The sequence below is a fragment of the Pelophylax lessonae genome (genome assembly GCF_965119305.1).
Source record: "Pelophylax lessonae genome assembly, chromosome: 1".
NCBI classification, from domain to species: Eukaryota; Metazoa; Chordata; class Amphibia; order Anura; family Ranidae; genus Pelophylax; species Pelophylax lessonae.
In genome coordinates this window covers 244,412,847-244,432,080 of record NC_138768.1, presented here as the reverse complement: position 1 = coordinate 244,432,080, position 19,234 = coordinate 244,412,847, and the positions used below count along the sequence as shown (strand labels likewise).

Genomic DNA, 19,234 nt, shown 5'->3' with positions numbered 1-19,234 from the left:
GATTTTAATTTAATCTATAGAACACTAAAGAACACTAATAACCATTATTGATGTATTTTCAGAGTGACTCTTCATTCTTGGTAAGCCAGGCATAAGCTAGCCATCATATCATATTATGAGCAGTTATAAATAGCCTTCAGACTTCTTGCCTGAATATTTGTGTGTAGCATGGCATTTAAATCTGTTTGACAGGCTTCTAGAACATCCCATGTGTAGATGTCCCCCAGCTTTGTGCACATGTATTGGTTTTAATCTTGTAAATATAGTTTATTTTACCATACATTGTTATTTTTTAAGAAAAGAAAACCATTCATGTTAATTGGTTCATAGAGGTTGGTTTACTGAAGGCAAACAAGCTGTTCACTTTGCAAAGGAGTTTTCATTTAGCTTTGTAAACAAGGTGAAGCTCTCCTGACCTCCATCATCTAATCATAACTCTTTAAATGTTTTATTCCTGCCTCCTCACTGCTCTACCTTTAATTCTCTACTCTGTCCTCCACCAATTCCACCCTCTAACTCACTCACTGCCCAGGAGATCGCCAATCACTTCAAAAATAAGATTCTTTCAATATGCGAGAACTCCATTGTGCAGAAACCTCCCCCACCTAACAACCCATATCTGCAGGTACAATCATTACTTCCCTCGTTCAACCCTGCTAGTATTAATGAGGTTGCTGAACTTTTATCTAACACCAATCTAACCACCTGCCCCCTGGATCCTGCTCTCTCGCACATGTTACACTTACCCTCTGACTCTTTTCTACGCTCTCTAACTCACATCTTCAGCATCTCCCTCTCTTCTGGCATCTTCCCTAATTCTCTAAAACATGTGCTAGTCACTCATATCCTTAAAAAGCCCTCGCTGGACCCCACCAACCTTCACAATCTACGCCCCATCTCCTTACTCCCCTTCTCCAACAATCTCCTTGAACGATTGTTGGAGAAGGGGAGTACTGGTAGACAACAGGCTTGGCAGTGGCATGCAATGCCAAGCCGCTGCAAGCAAAGCCAACAGAATACTGGGATGTATAAAAAAGGGGATTCACTGCAGAAATAAAGAGATTATTCTCCCGCTCTACAAGACTCTGGTCCGGCCACATCTGAAGTATGCTGTCCAGTTCTGGGCACCGGTCCTCAGGAAGGATGTGCTGGAATTGGAAAGAGTCCAGAGAAGGGCAACAAAAATAATTAGGGGAATGGAGGACATCAGCTATGAGGAAAGACTACAAGCACTGAACTTATTCTCTCTGGAGAAGAGACGATTGAGGGGGGATATGATATCAATGTACAAATACTGTACTGGCAACCCTAGCATAAGGAACAAACTTTTCAGAGAGAGGAGATACAATAAGACACGTGGCCATTCACTAAAACTAGAGGAAAGGCGGTTTAACCTTAAAATGCGTAAGGGGTTCTTCACTGTAAGAGCGGTAAGGATGTGGAATTCTCTTCCACAAGCAGTCGTATCAGCAGGGAGCATTGATAGTTTCAAAAAACTATTAGATGGGCACCTTGGAGACCACAACATACAGGGGTACACAATGTATGGTTAAAAGCAAACACACACACATCATAGGTTGAACTGGATGGACTGATGTCTTTTTTCAACCTCACTAACTATGTAACTATGTAACTATGATTGGTCTACAACCAACTGAGCGACTATCTGACTAAGAAAAAACAAGAAATGAATGCTGCGCTATGGTAATATGTTGGTGCCTCCAAAAGTGCTGCTGTGCGTAAAATCAAAAGGATTTTAAAATGTGAAAATGCAAGGGAACAGTGCAGATTTGGTATAATAAAGTGCTAGGCGTGAATAAATATGAAAATAAATAATCAGGATTCAAACACTAAATATAAAAATACATTCAATTGTTTATAACACCCCGTGAAGTGAATGTATCCGTAGATCTCAAATAACAGTCCAAATAATATTAATATTAAGTGCTTCAGCAAGTAGCCAGTGAAAGTTATTGAGTAAAATAGAAATAAAGTGCTCAGGTGCTGGAGATCATGTGCAAATTCATGCTGCAATGGTGTAGTGATATGGTGACTTTTTCCTCTCCCCCAGGATATTCCACTTACCGGATGGAGTGGACCCCTGGACCGTAAAGTGTAAGGGTCGCACAAGCATAGTCCGGCATACAATCCGGGAAAATACTCCTTTGATCTTGGTTATGACCACTAGGGGGTCTCCTACAGCCTCTCAGCAGGATAGGACCATATGTAGAAGGAAAAAATCCCAATAGTGTGATATTGCTACAAAATCATGTTTATTAAAGCTTCCAAATAAAAGACTCACATTTGATGGAATAAAAACAAGCGGTATCTAGTCATGAATCGGTATAGCAGATCGCCAGGATCTCGGTGTGCAGCGTGCTCTGCTGGCTCCAGCGTGCGTTCCACCGCTACCAGAAATGACGTCACGAAAGGCGTGGAACCGGAAATTGCGTCGACGCGTTTCGCCTCCCACTGGGCGTTATCACAGACGTCCGGTAAGTGGAATATCCTGGGGGAGAGGAAAAAGTCACCATATCACTACACCATTGCAGCATGAATTTGCACATGATCTCCAGCACCTGAGCACTTTATTTCTATTTTACTCAATAACTTTCACTGGCTACTTGCTGAAGCACTTAATATTAATATTATTTCGACTGTTATTTGAGATCTACGGATACATTTTTTATGAACTTTATTTATTCACTTCACGGGGTGTTGTAAACAATTGAATGTATTTTTATATTTAGTGTTTGAATCCTGATTATTTATTTTCATATTTATTCACGCCTAGCACTTTATTATACCAAATCTGCGCTGTTCCCTTGCATTTTCATATCTGACTAAGAACAAACTTCTTGATCCCCTTCAGTCCAGATTTCGTCCTCAACATTCCACTGAAACTGCTCTCATTAAACTGAATGACCTCCTAACAGCAAACACCAATGGACACTATTCTGTACTACTCCTCCTGGACATCTCTGCTGCCTTTGACACAGTGGACCACCCTCTTCTCGAAAAACTCCACTCCCCTGTTCTCTGTGACTGTACTCTTCACTGGTTCTCTTCCTACATATCTCAACACACCTTCAGTGCTACTTAAAACTTTACTACCTCCTCTCCTCTTCCTTTCTCTGTCGGGGTCCCTCAAGGTTCTGTTCTTGGACCGCACCTTTTCTCAATCTACAACTCCTCCCAGGGTAAGCTGATTGCCTTCCATGGCTTTTAATATCATCTCTACCATGATGACACCCAAATCTATCTCTCTACCCCTCAGCTTACTTACACTTACACAAACCTACTAACAGATATATCAGCCTGGATGTCACATCACTTCCTCAAACTCAACCTATCCAAAACCGAGCTCATGATATTTTCTCCCCCACATTCCTGTTCCCCTGATTTCTCGGTCAAAATCAAAGGCTCAACTATCAACCCGCCCCCCCATGCAAAGGTCCTAGGTGTAATCCTGACTCTGAACTATCCTTTCTGCCACACATCAAGTCACTGTCCAAAGCTTGCCACCTCAACCTCCACAAAATTTCCAAGATAAGCCCCTTACTAACCAATGACACCACAAAGCTTCAAATCCACTCCTTGGTCATTTCTCGGTTACCGCAACTCCCTTCTCATTGGCTTACCTTTAAAAAGGCTATCCCCCTTCAGTCCATCCTGAATGCTCTGCCAGGCTCATCCACTTTGCAAACTGCTCTGTGTCTGCTACCCCTCTTTGCCAATCCCTCCATTGGCTTCCACTCAACCAACTAATTAAATTCAAGTTACTAACCATAACTTACAAAGCCATCCATAACTTGGCATCCAGCTACATCACAAACCTGGTCTCAAAATACTAACCAACTTGTTTTCTTAGTTCCTCCCAGGACCTCCTGCTTTCTAGCTACATTGTCACCTCTTGCCATGCTTGCCTCCAGGCCTTCTCCCAAGTCTCTCCCATCCTCTGGATTGCTCTACCCCAATCTGTCCAACTATCACCTACTTTGTCCACATGATCCCTGAAAACATCTCTTCAGAGAAACCTATCTGGCAACTACCTAACAACTGTAATTTTATTTTCTCCCTCAGACCATCCCCACAGTTATTACCACTTGTATCTCTTGACCCTCCCTCTTAGATTGTAAGCTCTAGGGATGAGCTTTGAGTTGAATGTAAGTGACTTGAACATTGGCTATTTGCTTAATGATGGACAAATGGGCTTCTTTGTGGGAACTTTGAGTTCCTGCATTATCACTGGCTGGCAGGGGGATCGAACTCCAAACTCTCATCATTGCAAGCCTGGTATTCTACCACCTATGCCACTGTTAAGCCTGCTTAAACTGCACACACTCTCCCTAACTTTTATCTCATCCACTGTTTGTAGGGTGAGATAAGAGTTAGTTAGTTAGGCAGGGAAAGTGTATTTAACCTAAGTGTGCTTGACTGGTGGTGTAGCTGGTAGAATACCAGGCCTGCAATTGTGATGGTTGTGAGATTGAATCCCTTGGCCAGTGGGTGATTTATAAGTGAAATTTTATAATTAATAATACATTGCTAGCAGGGAGAGAGATTTTTGCTTTTTACAGTTTGTTGAGCTCAGATAGTGCAGTGTATACCACAAAGTTTTAAGATCTTAAGGGTTTAATGGCACTGTAACCTGCTGCCCTTTTAATTGTAAGATACAATATTATAGCTGGATGAAAAATAGTAAAAAGGAACTGGTGTCCCTGAGTGTTATTCTTGAATGCAATGATAGAGTGCAATTTCAGTAGTGCAACGGTGGCAAAAGAATAAATATATGTATAAATAAAACTATATTTGAAATACTAGCTCTTATAACGAGTGTGATAAAAAATGTATAAAGGTCCAAAATATACAACCAATAATCATATACAAAATCACTAAAAATTTAAAAAGTGCTAGTGGCACAAAAGTATACTTGTGCAAAGCAAAATAATATATGAAGTGCTAGAAAGTGCAGTAAATTACAAATAAGGTGCTTAGTAATAACTTCATATAAAAATTCAGGTATAAAACATTAGTGAATAGATAAATTAATTTTTTAAAAAGATATTATTATTCAGAATAAGTGCTTATAAGGTGCTCAAGTGGTGGACTGTGATCCAAACAGCTCATGCGGGATTCTTCCTATTCTTTCCCTGAAAGCAATCTCCAGCCTGCCCCTACAATAATCTCCTATCTCTCCCTCAGCAGCATCAGGAACCTCTCCCTACAGTAGTTAGAGCAGAGTGATGTGCAACGCTATGTGACTCCAGCTTATATAGAGGCTGGGTCACATACTGCACTGGCCAATCACAGCCATGCCATTAGTAGGCATGGCTCTGATGGCTTCTAAGGGCACACTAGTTAAACGCTTGTTGATTGGCTACCCTGCAGCTGTTGAAACCGCGCTATTAAAACCGCGCCAAAACATTAAATAAATTACCAAACAATGGACTGTATCCCGAACATACAGTAAAATGTTCGGGTCCGTGTCCGGGTACCGAACACCCTAAAGTCCGGTACGATCCCGAACAATACAGTCTGTGTTCTCTCAACCCTAATTATGAGTATATTAAAACCAAAGAAAATTTGTGGATAAAATCTAACTTTTCAAATTAAAATATATTTCTTTAAAATTCTTCAAGGTTATATATGGATTAAACAAGAGGTATGTTAAAAAAATGTAAAAATCTCTGATGAAGCAGTTAAGATTAAATTCAATAATGAGACCTTTTGGTGCAAAAGAATCCATTTTAAAAACCCATTGGAATTCTAGTTGACTTAGAGTGCAGACTTTGTGGCTTCCTTTCCAGTGTCTTTTAAAGAATTCCATGCCCCAAAATTTCAATTGGGAGAGGTCTCTCTGATGATATTGGTCAAAATGTTTAGAGAAACTATGTTTATCATAGCCATTTTTAATATTTTTTTTATGTTCTTTTATTCTGATCCACAATAATCTTTTGGTCCTTCCAATGTATTGCAATCCGCAGCTGCATCCAAGTCCAAACACCGCTCCTTCAGTGTTGCAACATATGAAATCTTTAATCTTGTGTGTATTATTTTTTCTTTGGGTTATTTGGTTTTTAGACACACATAGCATCTTTTACATGGAAAGAATCCTTTTCCTGTTAAAAATGAGAAGCTTCTTTTCGGTGGGTCTATTACCGTTTTTACTACCTTATTTCTTATTGTTGAGGCCTTTTTATAAACAAATTTTGTTTTTTCTGGTAAAGTGTCTCGCAGGTGTTTGTCTGCTTTTAAAATATACCAGTGTTTTTAATTATTTGTTCCACTTTCTTGTGTTGTATATTATAATCTAAAATATCTGGAGGCATATCCATATATTTCTCGTTCTTTTCTTTTTTATCATTTACCAATGAAGAACTTCTCTTATTCTTTCTGTAATGAAGGTGGTATCATACCCTTTATTTATAAACCTTTGTCTTATAACCTTTGCTTGTTCATCAAAGTCTTCTCTTCTGGTACAATTCCTTTTCAGTCTCAGTAGTTGACCTTTTGGTATGTTGCACAGCCAGTTGTTATGGTGGCAACTACCGTATTTATCGGCGTATAACAGGAACCGGCGTATAACACGCACCTCATTTTAAGAGCGAAATTTCAGGGGAAAAAAAGACACACACTAGCTGACAAGCCCCCCCCCCCCCAAAGGCAGCATTGTGCACTGATTTTAAAGTGGACCAGAGTATCAAAAGAAGTCTGCCAGGGAAGAGTAAAGAAAGACTGCAGTGTTTCTTTGCACTCCCCCTGGCAGACTTCTTTTACTCTGGTCCACTTTAAGATCAATGCACTTGCAGGGATGGGGATCAGCTAGTGTATGTCTATTAGCTCCCCCTCCCCCTGTCAGGCAGTGACTGTCTTTGTGTGCAATACTTGTGCAGTACTTGTCACATGTTTGTACTTTAAAATGGCATGAAATCTACTTGTACCTGACGGGTATAAGTTCAGTCAATTCTCTCCTCGTTAGCAGTGAAACTATCACGAGTCTGCAAACTCTCGCGAGCAGTGCAGAGCATTACTGTGGTTACGCTCTGATGGCCACGAGAATTTGTCGGCTGTGACATTCCCCTGTAGCAGAGGAAGGCTGCCAGAGGCCTGAAATGTGAGCCGTTCAAGATTACCATACATCCACTCGCCTTACATTGCGTCGCTATGGGGTATATACTATGGGTTCTTAACATTATATTAGCGTATAACACGCACACATCATTTGCCCCCTATTTTCAGGGGAAAAAAGTGCGTGTTATACGCCGATAAATACAGTGTCTATCGGTAAGTGACTGTTCCTGTCCACTTCTTTAAAATGAATTTTGGTGATCAATGTTCCATCTTCTTGTAGGATTACCAGGTCCAAATTCATAACTTCCTTATCACTTATGTTCCATGTGAGCTTAATATTCTTGTCATTCATATTTAATTTATTCAAGAAGTTTTCCAATGTTTCTTTGGTGCCTTTCCATAGTATTAATCCATCATCTATGAATCTTTTATACAGCATAAGCTCTTCTGGGGTTTCTTTATAAACTATTTTTTCTTCCCATTGGGCCATGAAGATATTTGCAACACTCGGTGCGAATCTTGAGCCCATTGCGACACCGATTTTTTGATTGTAGTAAGTCTGTTGGAACCAGAGGTAATTCTTCTTGAGGCAAAATTCTAAACACTTTATCAGGAATTTTCTTTGTTTGCAGATTAATCCTGTATATCTCATTAGTGCCCATTTAATGGCTTCACATGCTTCATGATGGTGTATGATTGTATAAAGCGATGCCACGTCTATCGTTGCCATTTGGTTCTTTCCTTAATTTTTCGGTATTTCTTCCAATATTTGTAGAATATGCTTCATATCTGACAAAGGCCCTTGTTTTAGGAACTATTGGTTGCAGGAATGAGTCTATGTATTGACCCATCCTTGCAGTTAGAGTGTCAATACTATTAACTATGGGTCTTGGGGGTGGATTTTCCTTATCTTTATGTATTTTTGGCAGTATATAAATTATTGGAGTTCTACAGGCCTCCGGTAATAAATACTTCACCTCTTTCCTGTTTAGTATGTCTTTTTTCTACCCCAAGTGTATTATTTGTCCCAATACTTTCCTGTATTTAAACACTGGGTTACTTGCTAATTTACTGTATGTCTCATTATCTTCTAACATTTCTTTCATAATATCCTGATATTTCTCTTTCGCTAAGATCACGATTCTTCTTCCCTTATCCGCTAGTCTTATTACCACTTTATTTCTTCTCGTTAGTTTCTTTAGTCCCGTTTTTATAGCTCTTGGTTCATCTTGGTTTATAGAATAAAATTACTGAATTCAGTCAACTTCCGATGATGTCATTCCTGTGACGAAACGCATCAAGTTGACATGCACACTGCCTCGTTCTGGACCCGCTGTGGAATGCACGTGGCTCGTTACACTTTCGGGAGCAATGCGGCTCTCTGTACAGGTTACGGGTGACCATAGGGGAACCCGTTTTACCACCGGAGACAGTGAGGGTCTGTTCTTTTTTAATTGAACTGTGTCTGCTGTGACCGAAATATCTTTTATATCTTCTTAATAAATGCGGAATGGTTTTACAAACTACACTATGAGGAGTTCTCTTCCTTGTCTTGCTTATATACTCTGAGACCACCAACAAGAATTCCATCCACTGGGACATATGCTATCCAGCCCATGGAGATTCCAAAGTGCTATTTGATCTTTTGTTGACATAAGCCAACAAAGATCAACTCCATCTGGTGAGTCTGCATTTCTTCCATTGTTTGGCGGTGTTCGGAGGGTGCCACCATCACTGCTTGTACACCATATAGTCACACCGTTTGGCTGCTATTTACTTGCACATGGGACTAATATTTGGACTATTTATTGTCTTTAGTTGATGGTGATTAGTTATGTGTGATTATATATTTAATATTATTATGCACATGAACACTTTTTTTGCACAATAGCACTTTGTTTGTGAATTGCACTTCCAAGTAATTGCACATATGATTATGTATTTATATACAGTATGTTCTAATAAAATTTTTTGCCACTTGAAGTTTGATATTTGTATAGTTTCCATTTAGTGGAATTTAGGAGCACTTTATTCACAAGGAGGATTTAGCGCTGCCTTTGTATACCTATATTTTAGATGGGTACTATTACCAAGATTTCAAGAGAAGAAAGGGTGTTGAACTGTGTATGTGGAAAATGTTTGCTAATATAAGAATAAGGTGGATCATTGACATTTAATTCAGCTTTTGAAGTTCTATTTTACTTCAGTGTTTTGTTTTCATTTGTTTTTATAAAGCTGTAACTATAGATGTTGGGTTAACTTGGTAAATGTGCACTTTTGGAGGAAAACCTATAACATAAGTCATGGCAGAACTGGGATTGAAATGGTGACAAGCAAAACAACCGCATTGATGGATGAGAGGAATTCTAAATAGTCTGGCAACATATCAGTGGTGGGAGGTTACAGATGAGGTACATAGGGGCTTCATATAATCTCTTCTGGACTTTTTATGTTGCCTAGTTTGAAAAAAAATACAGGTCCAATTTAATCTTTGAACTGAAAATTGTGGAATACAGTTTCTAAATGAACACCTTGTTTTATCATATGAGTCCATGGATAGCTCTTTAGAATTGACAGTCATGGGGATCCAAACAGATGCTAACAATGACATAGAGGTTTCTATGTCATTTTCCTGCTTGTTTCCAGTCACCCTATTTAGTTCACTCCAAAGTTGCCTCAAGAAATACATTTTCTTACTTTACTGTATTTCTTATTTTCTTTGCGATTCCTCTTTTCCTACCTAACCATGTCCACCATTTATGTTGTTTCCTACTTATTACTATGGTAGTGAAGAATCTCTGTACCTTACTACACATTAAACATGTGACTTGTTTCTTTTGCAGGGCTAAACTTACAGAAGGTGTCAGTACATTTGGTATACGGACCAGTACACATTTATGGGACGTTAAAGAAAACATGGATTTTCCGGGGCGGTTATCTCCTGTTATAATTGACTGCCAGAGGAAATATCCTATTTCAGAAAACGGGTAGGTGACAAATGTCTTGACTTCCAGTTTTTTGGAAACCTTACCTAAAATTGGTTACTTGGAGTAGTATAAATTATTTGCTTAATAAATTGTGCTTGATAATAACATCCATGATGTGTTATGCAGTTCAAAATGTTACGCTTTCTATGAAAGATTCAGGCTCATACTGACCACAGAAAAACAAAGTACATGTGTTTGTTATGTTGTGTATTGTATAAGTAGCACTGCCCCCTTAAGAGCTGCTGGTTTTTAAAACTTTTGGATTCCCCTGGGTTACCTGTAGAAACTGCAAGCAGAAGTCTTAGCACTTTACGTTCTTGGCTCAGTCAATGATCAGTCTAGGGGTTGATGTTTTTATTTTTTTTATTTTATATTGGGATGGGAGAAGGGATAAGTGGGATACTCCAACACATGAACTATTCACAATTCTGAGCACTTCTAACTTGAGGATGCAGTAAGGCCACTACTTCATCCTGCCACTGGATGAATCTGAGGTAAATGTTTATTTTAGTATTTCTCTACAGGGCACTTACCTAGTACCCCCTTTTCTCCAGCTGAGACCCGTCCACTGACTACATTACTCTGGAATGGTCCCCTTCCTGGGCAGACCCTTAGGCAAGATCCTCTGTACTCACGATACTGCTTTCCAGATTCTTGCAGTGCCTCAACTCCTCCAGTCAGCTCTCCTGGACCTCTGGGCTCAGCTCCACACCTCTGGCTCACCAGGCCGACCACCTGTAGCCACACACCAACTGCTTCAGAAGAGGAGGCAGCCGCCACCCTCCTTCTGGGACTCTGCTTCCCGCCAAAGACCCCTGCACACGTGCCCCCTGGCTTTTTATACCACACCCCACAATGTACAGAGACAGCCATCTGTGCCAATCCCTGGGGCTGTATCAAAGTGTTTGTCCTCATTGGCCAGGTTTCCTCCACTGTACAATGTGCCTTCCCATTGGGCACAGTGGGGACACTCCCTCAGACCATATGAATCACACACTGGGCACATTGAGCAGACCTAACTCACAGATCCTGATCCCTGTTAAGCAGAGTGTAATATAGAATTTACCTGCTGCTCCTCTGATAGGCAGACAGAGCCAAAAACTATACTTACTCTCTAGCACCTACCTAGGAGGGTGCTACATATATATTTGGTTGTTCCTTGGAACTAGGTTGATTGGCATGAGCTTTTTTTACACAAAACAGTACTAGTGATCATGGGTACAATTGGCGTTTCATATGCCTTGGAGCAATGACCACCTTCCACCTGTTCATGCCATACGGAGTATCTAACCTTTCCTATATCCAATATAGGCATACTGTATTGTTCTATTCATCCGTGGCTAGTCATTTGCTTCACTGATAATATTTTCCCCTTTAAGGATAGCTCATTGCACAAATATCACTGACACCCTTTCTTGGTCAATTACACACATATTACTGACCACTTTATTGATGGAAAATGGCCCTTTGAATATAAGATACTAACAATCACCTCCCCCTGCCATCTTGCCCCATTTGAATGATGGCAATTGGACTGTTGTATAAACAATAACTATGCCAATGTCAGTGATGGCTAATTTTATTCAGTGGACATGTGCCTTAAATAGTCCTCAAACACTGAACATAGTGCCCAAACCCCATTGAGAAACTGCATTTCTAAAAAACAGGGGATAGGTAGCTGGGAACTGCCATGGAGAACATGTAGCGATGCAATACAACGTTTTTCAAAATAGCACTGGGAGCTGGTCTTAGATACGCCTTAAAGGGCAACATTAATAATACACAATTCCTTCACATAAAATGCTTTGTCGATGACATAAACATGCATGGGAAGTGGTGCCTTGGTACCTCCCACAAAGGTAACCTAATTTCACTAAATTACAGTTTTGACCTCTGGTTTGCTAATCAAGTAGGGGAAACTGGGGGATGTCATTGATGACATACTTAGGGGATTGGGAAGCACTGGCTTCACTGTTTCTTGTGAGTGGGCACAGCCTAATGGGGGTTCTGAGAGACTAGCTCTGCCACTGGTCCCCTTATCTTGTGATTGACAATGGATAATAGTGGGCAGATTACATAGCTGAGTATGTCCAATGCCATCATTTGTTTATTGTTATTTGTTTATTGTTTAATATTATTGTTAGTGTTATTGTTATTGTAATCATCTGGTAGATTCTTGCTTTAGATACAGTAATTAAGGCCCCTTTCACACTTATACAACCTGAAAGTTGTGCGACTTTGCAGTATGACTTTGACGCGACTTTGACACGACTTTGATGCATCTTGAAGCAATGTCTGTGTAATCTTGAGGTCAATGGACCTCAAGTCACATCAAAGTCAGACCAAAGTAGTGCAGGGACTACTTTGAAGTCGCTGCGACTTGAAGTCACACAGACATAAATGGTACTCTTTTGGGGTACGACTTGTCGTGAGGCTTGGCAGTCCCAAGTCACAGGACAAGTCACACAAGTTTGAAAGGGGCCTCAAGTATATTGGGGGGAATTCAATAAATTTATTGTGTATTTAATTTATTGTGTGCAACTCATGAAGCATTTGCAACACTTTTAGTTCTGGCAGCAACTAACTCATGGACCAAATTCAGGTAGTTCTAAAATGTGTCACTTTTACATTGTGTCATATTGAATGTGCCACATTTAAAAAGTGGAGCTAATTAAGACCAAGTCTTTCTTTTGGTGTACAGAGCGAAAAACTGGCACAGACAGATTTTGCAAAAGTGTCTCTCATGCATTTTAAAAGTGGCGCAGCATGAGCCAAATCCAAGTACAACTTCTAGACAGGTACATGAATTTCTTCATCATATTTAGAATGCATGAGAGACGCTTTTGCAAAATCTGCCTGCACCAGTCTTTATGAAATCCAGGGATAGTGTGGGTGGGACTGTGGTATTTGTGTGCCATATATATACAGCAAGTAAACTCAGGTTTTTTTTACCATGCACCTTCAAGACTATTGCAATGTTAGCCCAGTTAGGCCACATCCATAATTTAGTGAGCCACACTGTGCATGCCTCTTTTCTTCTCTCCCCCAAAGCTCAGGGGAAGGGATGAGGGAAGAGATGAGAAGAGGAAGAGTACCTACATCTATTCTTTGAAAAGCCTTTCCTATTGCAATTGTATTGTACAATATTTTTAGATTTAAATGATGCAATGGAAGGGCCTTTTTTTTTTCGAGAAAATTGAAACTGAAAGCTGAACTGCAGGCAGATATAACATGCACAAATCAATGCAGCTCTTTTTTTTCTCTCACAAATGCATGCAATGTACTGTAAGTATGTAAATTTGATGCTTGTCATTCTCTTACAGTCTATACAGAAAAGCTCAGAGAGAGGGAGGGTGAAGTAGCACAAGGAGCCATTCATGATTGCTTCAGTGCAAGTAGATTGATGATATGGGGAGAGTAGAGTGACAGACAGATGAACAAATCAAATAATGTGTTGCGCTAAATGATAAAGGTACACATGTGATAAATAAAAACTTTAAAGCATATAAAATTGTGATTAATAAACAAAATGTGAAAAAACATCCATGTGATCCAATTGAATACAAATAGTGATGAGTGAACCCTTTAAGGTAAATAAAGTCCACTAGTAGAAAAATCAATATAATATAAATCAACCAAGTCCACATGTAGAAAAATGTGTGCTGTGATCAATATTTCAAAACACCTCCGTGACTGTAGAGATCCACCACCAAAAGTGCAAGCCTCTCACCTCAATATCTGACCCAGGAATCACCCAGGGTCAGACACAGCAGTCCCCTGCAGGGGTAAAGATAGCCAGCAAATCGATGTCTAAGGAGAGTCCAGGATCATAAACCACTGTCCATAGCTCCACTAAATCAGCAACTGCAGGACCAAAAGCCTGTATGAGGGAGTATTCATACCCGATCAGTAGGGAGTAGTGGTGCCCTGTGCTCACTACCTGTCTCGAACCCCCGGATCTCCCTCTACAGAGTTTAGCTCAGGATTATTTGATTTGTTTACGTATGTTGTGTAGAGGGATCACAATTTAGTGTTTGCAGTTGTATCACAGTTCATAATTAATATTTTTGTTGTATTATTGAGCTGATAGATTTTCACTTATTTGACAGACAGATGAGCCCATCAGTGTGCTGTGTCTTTGTTGACTGTCTAGTCACAGGCTAGTAGTATGGGAGGGACGTGTAAGTGAAAGTTAAACTGCAGCAGAAAAAGATCACCCTCCCCAACAGGCTTATGCTGAAATGCAGAGCTGTGTAAATTTCAGTTGTGGATGGACAAAAAATACAAATCATTTGGTCCTTGTATAGATCATCTATGTAATAGGCTGTTTGTATGAAGTTCAGCTTTAACAATATGTTATGTCCATTCACTCAGCACAGAGGCCTAACTAGAATCTTCAGAGCCCCGGTGCAAGAAACCATGAAGTGCCCCCCGGACCCCTGGCCGGGGCCCTTCCCATCAAGCCTGGGGCTCTTCCCACTGATCTTGGGGCCCTTTACTCTCATTGCAGGATCCTTTCACAAGTTCTGCAGTGGGCTCTCTTCCTGCCATCTTGGGGCCTCCCAACGGTGGTGGAATGCCAGGTGACCTTTGCGATCCTGGAAGTTCATCCACTGGTGTCAGTAGTTTTTATTTTTTGTTTTTTTAATTGTATTACTTTTTATCATTATATTTTATTTTTTTACAATGTCACTGACTATGACTCTGTCCATTCAGAAAAGGAAGGAGCTGGTAAATTACATATTTATCGACCCCTTCCTGGTTTTCTATCGTGAAACATCTCCTGTCGCAGCCGGAAGGAGAGGAAAGGCAGCGCAGTAGGGGGGGACCAGGGGAGTACACAGGGGCCCAGAGACAGCAGAACACAAGTGAACTCATATATAGAAGGAGTGGCGGGGGGCAGCATACAGAGGAACCAATCTCCTCCATTTTCCTCCTGCAGCTACAGGAGGAAAAAGGAGGACAGTGATTTCTCTACATGCCTCTCCTGCCCACTCCTATCCAGGTGTACAAGGGAGCCACACAGGCCCCCTGGAGCATGGGGCCCGGTTGCAACCCCTGTAGTTACGCCCCTGACTCAGCATGCACAGATGCAGAAGAAGTCCCCTTTTCATCCATTTCCCCAGAACTTCCTTGGTTCCAAGATATGCCAGAGAGAAAACATTCCTCAGCTTCCCTCTCCCTCAGCAGCTCTCAGGGGGGGGGGGGGCACACCTGTTGAGGTAGAGGTAGCTGGGCAAGTGATCTGCAGCCAGGTAAGGGGCCCTCCACTGTCAGAACCAGTGTGTGGACATTTGGGCTGGAGCCTAATAGCACACTTCTACTCCAAAAGATACAACTACAGTATGTGGCATTATTGTTACCAGGGTACTTCAGTTCCAGTGGGAAGACCCTTGTTGTTCACCTGTAATACCAAAGCTACCATTGACTTGTGGGGGTGCAATGTGAGGACAATTGCTGTAGCTGTAGCTGTTTTCTGAACAGTTTCACTAAATTAGTGAATCTAAAGCTTGATTCTCTGTTGTGATAGAGTCACGTAGAGACTATGTTATGCAACCACTCTGTAAGGAGTCCAGCTTTCACATGTTTGTACTGCTTTCATTATTCTGCAGTGGACCTTTTGAGGAAAATGGCAAATTAAAGTTATAATCTTTTAAATTAATAATGGTGTAGCTAAAAGCTGTGATTTTTGTCAGAATTGATGGATAAAAAATGGTGATGTCAGGTAAACTTTAATTCTTACTAAGATGTCTGAATTATTGCTCATTGTTATCATATAGGTAAACTGCTGATACTCCACTAATATATGAAGCTTTTAGAGGTTTGCCCAATTTAAGCAGAGTTACTTCCAATCTTTAATGGAACACAAAAGTGTTTCTGAACAATTATAGCTAAGGAAACCTATTTAAAACTAGTAAAATACAGTCAATAATGCTAATGATTTGGCTGGCACATACCAATGAATATCATAGATTAATCAGACTTGGCGCACAGTGCCCATAAGTGTAAGTCATTGCCAGTGACATTTTGCTGGTGGGCAATCCACTGAAATAACTAACTGCCTAATAACAAACAGATGGCATTGCATGAATGTGTAATAGGCAGAAAAAAAATGAAAAACCACCATCCAATTTACAATTATTTACAGTGCTAACAGCATATTATTATTTTTAGCCAGACTTACATCTCTATTTTTTGTTGTTTTAATATCCTTATTATCAAAACTTTATATGATATTAGGAAGGGATATCAGACACTGTTACTTAAAGCTCCACTCTGGGCAAAAACTATTTTTTCACAATATCTCTCTCCCACCCCTCTCTAACCCATCCTGATAGTCTCCCCCCCACCCCCCATGTAAAAGGAAAATATACTAACTTAATTATCCATCAAGGTGCCTTACTTCCCCCAGTTCCGTTGCTAGGGACTAGGAACTTAGCTGCAGGTAGCATCTAGATGCTTTTCTCCCATCTGTTTAGCATTTGATCAAACCAAAGGAGTGGGTATAGCAGTTCTTTGAGAGACGAACATTTGATTTTGGGCTGTGTCATAAACAAGAATAATTGGTAGTAATGACCAATCATAATCCTTGGAAAATAATATAACCTTTTAAGAAAAAGCGCACACATTCCTGAACGTTTGGTCAGTTTGTGCGCAAATCAACTAGTAACACTTTTAAGGAAGATAGCATACATTCAAAACTATCCTCCTCTATAGCCTCTTAACCACTTGCCGACCGAGTACGGTAATAGTACTGCGGCAAAGTGGCTCGTTATCGTCTGACGACGTAGTATTAACGTCGTCAGACACTCCCCCTTCTGGGCGGCGATTGCACGCCGCCGGAGGCTCACTCCCGCTGTTTTCATTCACAGCGGGAGTCGGGCCAGGGGAGGAGCAGCGGCGATCGCCGCTGCTCTGCCCCGATCGCCGGGGATCTAGTGTGGAGATCCGCCCGCTGTGTGTAAACACAGCGGGCGGATCTCCATAGTGACAGGGAGTGACAGATCGGACTGTTCAGCATAGCTGGACATCCGATCTGTCCATGACTCACTCAGTCACCTCCCCCCACACACGTCAGTAAGCACCAGGCATACATTAACCCCTCCCTCTCCAATAAAATTAACCCCTTCCCTGCCAGTGTCATTTTTACAGTAACAGTGCATATATATAGCACTGATTACTGCAGTAATGTCACTGGTAACCCCAAAAGTGTCAAAAATGTCAGTCAAGGGTCCGATCTGTCCGCCGCAATGTCGCAGTCCCACAAAAAAAATTCGCAGATCGCCGCCATTACGCGTTAAAAAAAAAACACCAAAAATGACAGAAATCTTTCCCTTTGTTAGTAAACGCAATAACTTTTGCGCAAACCAATCAAAATACGCTTATTGTGATTTTTTTTACCAAACATAGGTAGCATAAAACAAATTGGCCAAAAATTTTTTAAAAAATTGGTTTTTACATCTTTTTTGGGGGGAATTTCATATAAAAAAATGTTAAAAATATTGTTATTTTTTCAAAATAAACGCTCTTTTTTTGTTTATAGCGCAAAAAGTAAAAATCGCACAGGTGATCAAATACCACCAAAAGAAAGCTCTGTTTGTGAGAAAAAAAGGACGTAAATTTCGTTTGGGTACGGCGTCGCACGTCCGCGCAATTGTCAGTTGAAGTCGCACAGCGCCGAATCGCAAAAAGTGGCCTGGACGGAAGACAGCAAAATCCTCCGGTGGTAAAGTGGTTAATCTGCCACCAGCTCCGGTGCTAGGGACAACTGATCCAGTGCTGTGATGGCATCTGGAAACCACTGGTCCCCTGCCACCCCCCTATGATGATGTTGTCCTCTTCTTTGCCCTGAGTGGACCCCAACCGTGGCTATCAAGAAGGGAAATGTCCAAGTGTCACAGACAATGACATATGACATGGACACAAACCGAAGGACCTCTCCCCATGGAAATAAACAGAAGAGGAGAAGACTTGGGATTCACACACAACACATTTATATGTTTAGCTTGATGAATAGCTATGCAAATTGTTTTAATATAATCTTTTGTTAAAACCTTTTTTCCTAACCTAAAATAAATTTGAGGAAGAAGTCACATTTCCATATTTGTCATAAACATTGACAGACAAAATACTATGACACAGCTATAGATAGTGTGTGCTGGTGTGAAATACAAGAGCAGTTTCATAAGAGAAATTCTAAGAAACACCAGTAATCTATTATTTACAGTAGCTTACCACTTCACAACTATGCAAGCCTGTTGTCAGGTTTTCAGTTCATTTGTCTATGTAGACTTTTTCTCATGTGAACCACAAATATATATTTTTAATAATGTATCTGAAAATGATTTATAATATGTATACATTTGTGGAGAACAAAATATATCATGAAACTGATGTAATATGCAGCAGTTATTAATTTATTACAAAACTTGCATCTGGTACTGTAGATGCTCTACAGGTTTAGAAAAATATGTTGCCTAGTTTTAAGCTACTCAGATATAGCTGTTTTTAATGTATACTTTAATAGGTTGAAAATATACTTTCATTTCGACCATACAAAGATATTGAAGGTTATAGAGTTCTTTGACCATACACAAAAATGAAAGTCTACAGGTTGAGCTAACCTCTATAATCATGTCTTTTTTTTGTAACATACAAGATATTCCCCGTTTATTCGTATATTTATTTTGTATGTTGTGCAGTAAACCTGATCTATGAAAACCTCCATTTAGTTTCTACCATAAAAAGATATTGAAGGTTATAGAGTTCTTTGACCATACACAAAAATGAAAGGCAACAGCTTGCGCTAACCTCTATAATCATGTCTTTATTTGTAACATACAAGATATTTCCTGTTCGTATATTTATTTTGTATGTTGTACAGTAAACATGATCTATGAAAACCTATATTTCACCCCCCCCCCCCCCCAAAAAAAAAAGAAAAGGTGTTCTTGAAATATCAAGATTACATGATGGTTTATGTTTTTTGGGTTTATTTAGAAATGTGTAGAGAGAGATCACACAAACACTTGCAGGTAAAAGCAAACTGTATATAACATTTAACTGAGTAATGACAGAAAGAGATTACATATGTACTAATATTGAACAAATATAACTAGGAACTTAGCTGCAGGTAGCATAGATGCTTTTCTCCAAGGAGTCCCATCTGTTTT

General features: G+C 40.1%; 1 protein-coding gene across 1 annotated transcript in view; it reads left to right on the top strand.

The window, feature by feature from the left end:
- Positions 1 to 19,234, top strand: part of LOC309558707 (transmembrane protein 132D-like) — a 1,473,975-nt gene that overhangs the window by 773,116 nt on the left and 681,625 nt on the right. Inside the window, exon 3 of the mRNA XM_082261763.1 lies at positions 9,918 to 10,061. Coding sequence (XP_082117889.1) covers positions 9,918 to 10,061 — 144 coding nt within the window. The remainder of the gene's footprint in view (positions 1 to 9,917; positions 10,062 to 19,234) is intronic.